Genomic DNA, 10,396 nt, shown 5'->3' on the forward strand with positions numbered 1-10,396 from the left:
ACATAGCTCATTAATGCCATTCATTTTTAAGGGTGATCCATATATCTGACAAATACTGTGACACACATAAGGAGCCCATATGTCCTCAGATATGTAAAGCACCAAAATGGGAATTTCAGTTTCCTTGGGACCAAACCCATAAGAATTCATTTGATAAGAACAGCACTGGAACAGAGGACACTGTTCTTTTAAGAGGACTCAGCAGAATCTGGAGAACATCTACTGATTTTTACTTTTCCTCTCCAGTATCACATTAAATGGTTAAAACCATCAATTTCTACAGCTTTAGGTAGCCTTGAAAGAACATACAGCAAAAAAGAAATTCTCGCTGGTAATGATCATCACCCAAGCAGGCGTATCACTTCAACCAACCAAACTCAAATCAGTGCACATGGATGCCGGAAAGGTGTATACTCAACTGGACTAGCTGATCCCTGCACAGAGTACTGTTTTCATAAAGCTTAGCAGACTCTTAAAGCTTATAGAGAAATTCAGTCTTTGATGTTACTTGCTTGAGAATTATGAAACAAACCTCCCTAAAATTCTAATCCAAGGACCTGCTGCCCTCTAACAGAGGAAGAGCAGAATCTTCTCTAACAGAGAAGAACAGCCTCTAGACAACTTACCTCCATGCTCGAGAAAAACCCGGACACATCTCTCTTTTCCTCTTGCTGCAGAGAAATGAAGCAAAGTCCAGCCATTGGCATCTCGACCATTAGGAGAATATCCCTGCTCCAGCATCTTGCGCACGGTGTGAACATCGCCAGCAGCAACTGCAGCCTGAATCTGCAACTCTTCCTGTAGTTCAGGGTTTCTCCGACAGTGATGGTGTAACATCCTAGCTGAATCTGGCTTTTACAGAGGCGTCATGAGGTCACACTAGTCACCTTGGATCAATATAAAGCAGGAATAAATTAGGAGCGAGACTAGGAAAGAGATATCTAGGGAAAAAAGTCAGTGCTAAGCAAAAAACAATGCTAAGATTTACATTCTATACACCAAGTCGTCTTATATATAAAATAAAAACCAAACCACCTCACTGTTAACAAAATCATACTACATGGCTCACATCACTGGCTGCAAAAGAAAAGGGCACTTATGCATTATAAATAGTAAACATTTTCTTCAAAAATGACAGCATTAAACAAGAGTCCACAATTAAAGCTCCTGCACAACAAGTAAAATGGAAAATCACCTGAAACCAACATTCGTTTAAATATCACAACATGGTTAATAACGCTAACTCCAGAGACAATGGATGATCTAAACTGTTACATGAAACAGCACTGCATTGCGAGAGCAACTGAACTATGGTATTTATTTGTTTCGAGATATGTATCATCTCTAAGGTTCAGTGAAAATATTTTCATCTTACTAACATAATCTTTTCCTGTGACCTACAGCACATGAGTATTAATAACACTAATGTTCAAACTGAAAACTAATTATTCCCCCCCCCTTCTTCCCCCTCTTTTTTAATTAGAGTGCACTGTCTGTATTTTGGCTTGTTGACTTTTTTAATAGTACATAGAGACTGCAAAGAGCTTCTATATTCTAGAAATCAAACACAAATACGATAATATGAGAGCTGGAAACATGTAAGTGCAGTTAATATCGGCCTGTCAAACATCATGAGAACATACACCAGAACAATTCAATTTATAATTACCTTGATATCATATATGAGAGAGCTGGGCCAACAGGCTATCCAAAATAGCCACTGTAAAAGAGCTTAGATACAAGCATACATTGGGAAAGAAAAAAGTACTATACTCCATGCTCCATTTGAGAAGTCCCCATCTGCAGTTCTACCTGCTACCCAGCTGGGGACAAGTTAAAAAATACAGGTATTTAGGAATTCTTCCACAGTACACAAAGTCTGTTAAGTGTCTACATTTTCACGTATCTTATGTATCATATCCCATTAACACGTATTCCTAGAATGGAAAGGAGTGTCAGGAAAGAAAAAGAGAATAAAAGCAAGGTATGAGAAAAGTAATGCTGAGCAATAAGAGCCTCAGAAAATACTCAAACGCTGTTGCAATGGATATTAACAAGGAGCTAGAAGATGAAAAAGAGGAAGAAAAATGCATTTAAACTCCTGTACAATTAAGCAAGATTAAAGCACAAGGTAAAGTCCCAAAGACAAAAGTGAATTTTAAATAATCTTGTTGTATTAGGATCTCAACCCATATCATCACTTAAAACCTTCTTTTACGTAAGTATCACAAGGGTTTCCAGAGCCTCCTGATTCATAGGTCATCCAGAAGATATTGCAATCACCTCCCCATACCCCACTGGGCACTGGCTCTCCTATGATGCAGATATACACAGACAAGTGAAAACTGAAAACATCAATCACTGCCATCTTTCCAGATGAAGGCGTAGGTATTTATTCACTCTTCTACAGCCTAGTTGTGCCCACTGCAAAGAAGTTATTTATCTGCTTCTTGGAGAGGTATAAACTTGCAATTAACAGGTAGCTACAATGACCCTAAGTAGACTGCAAATATGTAAATTACATGCAGCAAATGCTTGTCTTTAACACTTATAAATGCTTCAACTTACCAGGTATGGCAACAATCAGTAGTTCAGCACAGGGCTATGAAGGAAGAGTTTTTAGCTCGATAGGTTATATGTGGCTTAGGAACTGGCTTTGTTTTGTTTTATAGTATAAACTCCATTATCTGACACTGGAACCAAAGGGGATTAACAATCTGGCAACCGCTAACCCAACAGTTCAGCTTTCGCAGCACAGTCCAAAAATCAAACTTGGTTAATCTGATGACAATGGAAGTATTTCTATTAACTCTAATAAGCTTTTGCTAAGCTCTTTCTCTAAACTCCAATTAGCACTTCAGAACATGCTCACCTATAAGACAGCGAGCTTGACTTCATTCTGCATCACACCACTAACAGTACTGTTAATGGATTTCCAACTACAAGAGCAAGATTTTTCTTTGGATTTACGGGTGAAAACTGATTGAATCTAACTGGTAATAAGTCAGGGGGAGATCTCTGAAAAAAACAAAGTAAAAATCAGCATGCCCTTTAGCCTTACTTTCTGAATGTATACGAAAACAAGACAGGAAAACTGATCAAAAGTTGATAGAAACAAACTTTCTACAGCCATTTTTACAGTCCCTTCTTGTAAAGGATTAATCCTTACAAGATCTCATGTGATCTTGAAAATTAATGTCAAACCAATTGCTCAGAACAGTACAGGAAAGAGACAGGATGACTACACAGATGAAGCAAAAAGGGATTTCTCATTGAAGGGGCCAGCAGCATTCCCCCCTGCAACTATCTATGAAGACAGTTGGTTAAGAAAAAGCAAAGCTCTTTATGTCACACTTCTCAGCTGGTGGGTATATTTGTAATGCAGCATTATAAAAAGTTGGCACTGGCCCCATATGTTGCATGTGACTAGCAGAGCTTATTCAAATTAGCTAGTACTCAAGTACATAAGTATTAAAACATACAAAGCAGAAGACAAAGTCAGGCATAAAAGGCAGCTCCTTTTATCACCTGCACAGTTCCTGTAAATATCTACTCTTCTGTCTCACCTCTATGGCAGGCAAAGAAATTTAAATCACAGGCCTACATAACTGTACCATTCAAGGTTTTGGGATAGTTCTAGGTACACACCAGCTTTGAAAACATTTCCACTTCTGCTCCGTGGATCATTTAAAATTCCTGTTTGCAAATCCTCATATACAGCATCAATCTTTGAAGGAGGAAAGGAAGACTACGGGAAGTCATTAGCCATTTGGCATTTAATATTTAATGTTTTGAAACTATAATCAATCTCATTTAGAACACGATATGCATTTGGATTGCTACATAGTGGTTTTCGCCATGCAAGTAAAAGAATTAAATCAAGCAGAAGGGGGTAAAAATGTACCTATACATTCTTGGTTATAATGCTCGTACAGTGCCCCGAAAATGGAGGACAACAGCAACTACTTCATTGTTTTTGCAAGTACAACAGGACAAATTCAATGTGTTCCTGAATTACCTTATATGAGGTTGTTACTCTTTGATGGATGTCCCCCTCGTCATTGTCTTCACTATTCATAATCTTGTGTGCCCATGTGTGTCAAACAACCTGCTGCCCCTTAAAAGAAATGATATTTATATTAGTTGCAAAGAGTAAAAGTGAGAGGTTTTTACTTACTTTTACTTTGTGCCTGTGCTAGAATGCCACATTTTAATGCAGTTATGCCAGAAAAAGCCCTGAAGTGTGTTTTGTTTCATCACCAAACAGTCCTTCAGAGGTTGGAGTGGGGAGAGTTTGCTTCTGCCAGATGAGAAAAAGGCTAGAGAACATTTTATGCAAGACAAGAGAAAGGAGAGATACGCTTCCTCTCTAGAGTAAACCTTGAGGAAAAGGTCTAAGCTCTTCTCCAAGGACTATGCATATCTGCTGCTGCCATGGAACAAAAATGGATGCAAAGGTCACTGTAGGTATTTCTGCCTAACTGCTCAATGCCTCCCTGCGGGAGTCAGATGCCAGGAAAAACCTTCAGAATCCATTTAGTTCCTTCCCAACCCATTTTTGTGGGCTTTTTTCTGTTTGTTTGTGGGAGTTTTGTGGTTTGTTGGCTTTTGTTTTCTTTTTTAAACCTCCATCCACCTGTGCTTCCCTATCTAATGAATGAAACCTGATAGCATAGAGCATTGACTTCCCCATCCTTTAGCTGGACTTGTAGTGCCACCAATTGTGTCCCCCTCACATAACAGATCAGGCTAACAGACATTCCACAAACAGGTAAAGATACCTTCACAATACAAGCAATACCACCTCAGAGATCATCACTCTTTTCATATCTAAGAACTAGAATCAAACTTTACTCAACACCAGTTACAATCCCTACCCAGTTTCCTCCTCCAGACTAGCCCTCCTTATCCCCCTTCTTCATCATCTGCACTTAACATGATCAGCCCCAATGCTTGACCATTTCCCACAGCACTGTTGAGAGCCCGTACTCATCAATGTTACTTCATTAATTCTTTGCACACCTCTGTCTGACCTTTTGGTCACTTTGGCTGCAAGCTTCTCTCAACAGGATCCCTTATCACGTGCAAGCACTGCAACAGTATTATAAATAATAAAAGCATTAATTACTTCATTGTATAGCAGGGCACACAAAACCAGCTGTGACTTGTTTTTCCTGCAAATGAACTGCACCAGAACAATTATATGAACTGTGCAGCTTTTAGCTTAACTTCAAATTTCTGTCGCTTAAAGCAACATAAAATCTTGCTTCTCCAATGACAGCTCAAAAGAGAAGGATGAAAAAAACAAGCTCTCTTCATCCCTCTTATGCACATTTTCCAAGAGCTTTGCTTCCCAAGATAAAACATACAAGGTCTGCAGATATGCTCACATCCCTGCACAAAACTGCACTGCCATGACCTAATTTGATCACATTTCTAGCCTTGTTTTTTTTGCATAGATGATCAGTCGTTAGCTCACCTTTTTCCCCCCCCCATTTTTGCATGATTTTCACTTTAAAACCCACACATTTTTTATTAGCTAATGCAAATTAGAATTGCACTGACTTCACAGACTACAGACAAGGTAACAGATTGCTCCACTAAAAAAGTAACAAGCTTTTTTCCCCCCCAAAGGAAAATTAGCTGCATATGGCAAGAGTAAGATCTGCAACTTTAATAAAAAGAAGTCATATTTAGTTAAAGTAAAGCTTGCTTACTCAATGACTTAAAGTTTGCTTAAAATACTAATAATTATAGTAGAAGTAGCACACTAAATAAAAAAATAAGATAAACATCTTCATTACCTATGGATAATGCCTTATGTTGTCAAAGAGATCTTAGACTTTCCTACATCAATGTGTCACTTCATTAAAGTCATTGCAAACATCATGTGGAAAATTAATTCTGACAGATGTATATAGTTACTTTAAAGAAAAGTCAAGGTTGGTACTAAAAGCAAGACCTTCTAATGCAGTATTTTGTGCATTCTTATGGCCTAACAGATAGACCCGATTCCTAAACCCTGGAATTACACATCTAAGAGCAGAAACAGGACCATAATTAGTACTGATGTTGGCATAACTCTGTACCACAAGGAAAGCATACCATTACACATGACATTTAATACCCAGCAAAGATCTAATCAGTGTAGGTCCTAGCTGTCTGGGGTTAAAGTATTCCAAGACATTTAAATCAAATAAAATTAAAAAAGATAATCACATTAGCATTCATTATTCTCACAACCCACTCCTCCCACCCATTTCAAAACTCAATGCGTTCATAATTAAATGGCATTTTAAAAATGGTCAATATGTTTTTGACAAAACCTAAATGCAACTACCATCTTCATCTGTTACTCAACTTCCTATTTCAGGAGCTCTTCAGACAACAAAGTAAGGCAACAACCATTATTTGTGTTCTCGTATCACAACCAAAGTTTGCAAATAACATGTGAAATATTAAACTTTCACAGAGCCTTATAATTCTGAATACATTTTCTTCTAGATGTTCTATGCTGCATCCCAGACAGACATCAAGTGAGGTAACCCAAGTGGCCAGGATGAAAATCACCAACTAACGCAGGCAAATTGCTGGGTCTGAAACGCAACGAGTTAACAGTGCATGAATCCCCAGTCTCACAAAGGAACTGCTACTTCAAAGAAAAGAAGCCTTCACTCTTCATAAGTGGTCATTAAAAGTTACACACTTCTCATCAGAGCTTCTGTAATTCCATCTTGTAGCTTGGACATACTACATTTAAAATAGCTAGTTAATCTACAAGTACTCCATCAACTTCAGGTGTTGATAGCACTGCACGATGCTGCTTAGTGGTGCTATATACTCATAAGCAGCTGCTGTATACTCATAAGCAGCTGCTGTGTTGTTATGTTCTGCAAGGGGCTCAAACTGAAGTACGGAGGTATCATTTTACCAACTATTACCCATTTCACAAAGGGGTTGTGGGCTCTGACTTTTGGGCCTGATGGAGAAGTAGTGAAATCACCCAGCTCAAATAACTTCATGTCTGCAAACAGGCATGCACAAGAGACCTCACCTTCAGAAAGCGCCCGTACCACATCAACTGTTAACTATCCTCAAGGTTCCCACCGATTCACTAGCAACCTTAACCACAAGCAGAGGCCAGTGAAGAAATACTGCAAATCACCCCAAATCAAGGACCTCATCCACGCTAGTGCTACAGCAAGGCCTTGCAAATGTTTTTTTCAGTACAGATTGCTGCATCAGTGTCACACAGCCACAAGTCTCCCTCAAGACGTGCATTGACAAACTGCAGGGAGCTTGTGCTCTGCAGCATGCTTGGAGATCCTCTGGTACCAAGCATCAAACACAATCTCTCTTCTAACTTACAGTGGTGTTGTTACTAAGTTTTAAACAAGTAAAAGTCAGATGAAAGCTTGGCATTAAAAGTAAACAATAATTCATAATAAGTGTTAATGTATAAGATCTATGTATTTTAACATGACTTGCTAATATTAAAGAATCCACACACCAGTATTTCATAGAATGACTGCAGCAGAGAACAATGGCTAGTTCAAACCACATTAAAGCAGTCACTTCAGCCCTAACACTCACAGCATAGCTGAAGAATAAAATGAGTGCTGCTTACAAAGACTGTTTCATTCAACCACCTCTAGAAAACTTTTATTTTCCCTGTATTTCTTTTTAATATAGCCTAAAAGAATCCAAGTAGAAAAAATTCATTGGATGGCTTCAGTGGATAAAGCAAGTTTTTCATTGTGATAGTATCATTTTGTAAGCAAACGCTGGAATAACGGAAAACAGCCTCTCAGACGGCACACTTCCTTTAAGGATTTAGAATTCACAATAAGGCAAAACAAACCTAAAATTATTATATAGCCTGAAGAGAGATAAAAAAAAAAAGGATGTGCAACTTTATCTAGTGGGGCTAGCTATACTTGCAATAAGCTGTATTTCTTACAGAACAGGACTCCAACGTATGGTTTACCTCTGTTCCTTGTTTTGACCATGTGCAACTTTCTGACAGAAGCCAATCCCCTGATTCCTATAAACTCAAGTCCAGCCTCTGCATCTGAACCAAACTTTGCTGCAGTGTCATTTCACATTAAGAACAAGCTTCACAAATCCAATGAAAACTTACATTTCCCTCCATGAATAAATCCCAAAGATCTTATGACTTGGCGGCACCAAGAGGTGTCCTGTTGGAGTAGCTACATTGATGCAAGGCCCAATGTTAGATGGGTTGTAAAGAGGGTGTTATAATAAACCAACTTTGGATGAACTAATTCACATTTACCTCACTTACTAGCAAAAAATTCCCTCCTGCAATCACACTGGGCATGCCCACATGTTCCACTATGAAGTGTGGTTTTGCAGTATGCTACCAAAATAACATGGAATGTTTCTTTCCTGTACTTTCAAATATCTCAGAATTTGTTGCACTTGTATTACACAGGTATTTGCTATTTAAACTTTGACATGTAGCAGCTGCTTTTTATCATATGCTAAAGACACCTGCATACTGATCCACCCTTGACCATGATTGTTGGCAACAGGTACCGCTTTTCCCCCACAACTAATGCTAAAAACTAATTGACTGCTAACAATGAAAAACACTCTGGTGCAGTTAATGACATCTCTGAAAACACAACAGAGACCAAAGGGACCTATATAGAGCATATATTTACCAAAATAACAAACTCATCTACATTTGAAACAGATTAGAATGGATTCAAGACAGACTCTCTGTTGACAGAACATGCACAAACTCCATTATTTGGGGCACACAAACAGTAGGATGCATTAAAAGACTGACTGACATCATTCACCCCCCACTCTCTCCCCTTGTGAGCCCATCTCTTCATCTCACCACTTAAAACAAGCAATTCTTCCTACAAACTGCTCTCCCTCTGCAAGCGAGCCTTCCTCCTACCAGCAGGATTGTTTTCGATGACTCTTTTCCTTTTTATTCTTAAGCAGCTAACAGCATTATCTTCTCCTGTGATCTCAACCCCAAAAATAAGTCCTTGTAAACAAACACCATCCAATTAAATGGATTTCAATTTTTGCAGCTCCATTACAGTACAATACTGAAAAAGAGACCCACGCAAAGTCAGGTAGGACTAAACCAACATAATGCAATTACCATGACCTACTCCAATAAAGATTTTGGAATCAGAGCAGAAGCAAATCCGGTGTTGCACCCATAAATCTGAAAACAGGCCTTAAGAAAAGGCCCTTTTAACCAACACAGAGTGAAGTAATTTTAAGTGACATTGCTGAGATGAGGAGACACAAAGACCCATTAAGGAGCAATTCACAAGCAAAATAATGTTTGCAGATTAAATTTAGAAAATGACAAAGCGTTACAAGAAGAAAGAGGAACCCTACTTCAAAAGAGCTTCAGAGCTTTCAAACTTGTAAAGGTCAATAGCAAGTAGGTTTTATGAGAACAAAGAAATCCGCTGCTACCTATTCAAATCCATCAAAACACACCGAGAGGCCCAAACCATGTGTCTAGGATGATTCCAAGAGTCTGTAAGAATGATCACCTTTCTGTGGTGTTTTTGAACGCTGGTTCCTCGCTTCTGTCTTATTTTGTTCTTTGGAGTCACAGTTTTTAATTCTCCTTTAAGGCAGCTCCAACCTAAAAAACAAAAAAGAAAAGTTGAACTGAGCCACACAATGACACAAACAAGAGAAATGGAGAATGAAAATGGTTAATACCAAAGCAAGAGCAGGTCTTAAAAGGAAGAGCCTTCAAGAAATTAGGAAGGAAAGGGTTATTCCTCTAAATCAGGACCTCAGTTCGACAGAAGGGCGCTCTCAGGGGTACTAAGGAGTTGGAAGGACAATAACCACAGGCCCACTACCCTGTCAAGCCAGCTCCTCTGGGGAACTGAAGTAAAAGATAAGAACTAAAGAATGGGACAGGAAGTAACCCAGAAAGGAGAGCTACTGGGAAATGAAAATCGCTCCCTTGCAGGAGCTCACGCTTCAGGAACCGTCAAGCGTGCGCGCACACACACACACAGAAAACCAACCAAGCCCCGGCGCAGAGTCCAATGGCCCGGCGGCGGGAGGGCCCAGGGGAAGCGGGGGACGCGCTCCGGAGGAGCCCTGGTCTCCCCTGTGCCCTCACCGCCAGAGAACCCCGGTCCGCGGGCAGCCCTGGGAGCACGGCGGCAGGCGGCTGGCCCGGAGCCTGCCTGCCTGCCTTCCCCCCGCGGCCCGGGCGGGCAGAGCGGCGAGAAGCCGGGCACCCCCTCAACAGCGGGGGCGGCGGGGAAGCCCCTCACAGCCCGCCGAGGGGGAGCGGGGAGGAGCAGGCCGGCGGCGAGCCCCGCCAGAGGGGCTGCCCGGGGCGGCGGTAGGGAGGCCCCACGGCGGGCCATGG

The 10,396-nt window shown here is 40.3% G+C and overlaps 1 protein-coding gene across 5 annotated transcripts in view; it reads right to left on the minus strand.

Moving 5' to 3' along the window:
- The window catches only part of ASB7 (ankyrin repeat and SOCS box containing 7), a 30,173-nt gene extending 19,902 nt beyond the window's left edge, over positions 1 to 10,271 (minus strand). The window contains exons 1-4 of one of the 5 annotated variants that reach the window (XR_008975106.1): positions 10,044 to 10,241; positions 9,552 to 9,646; positions 4,019 to 4,117; positions 627 to 887 (exon numbers count right to left, since the gene is read on the minus strand). Coding sequence is in view for 4 of the 5 variants with exons in the window: in XM_057431010.1 (XP_057286993.1) it covers positions 627 to 837 (211 nt within the window). In the remaining variant the exon portion in view is untranslated. Of the gene's footprint in view, positions 1 to 626; positions 888 to 4,018; positions 4,118 to 9,471; positions 9,511 to 9,551; positions 9,647 to 10,043 lie in introns of those variants that run through there. The other 4 variants (XM_057431010.1, XM_057431011.1, XM_057431013.1 and 1 more) reach the window with 4 other exon arrangements.
- Between the last annotated feature and the right edge of the window lie 125 nt (positions 10,272 to 10,396).

Source organism: Pezoporus wallicus, unplaced genomic scaffold, assembly GCF_028554395.1.
Source record: "Pezoporus wallicus isolate ANWC-B61680 ecotype Strahan unplaced genomic scaffold, APGP_CSIRO_Pwel_v1 contig_8548, whole genome shotgun sequence".
Lineage (NCBI taxonomy): Eukaryota > Metazoa > Chordata > Aves > Psittaciformes > Psittacidae > Pezoporus > Pezoporus wallicus.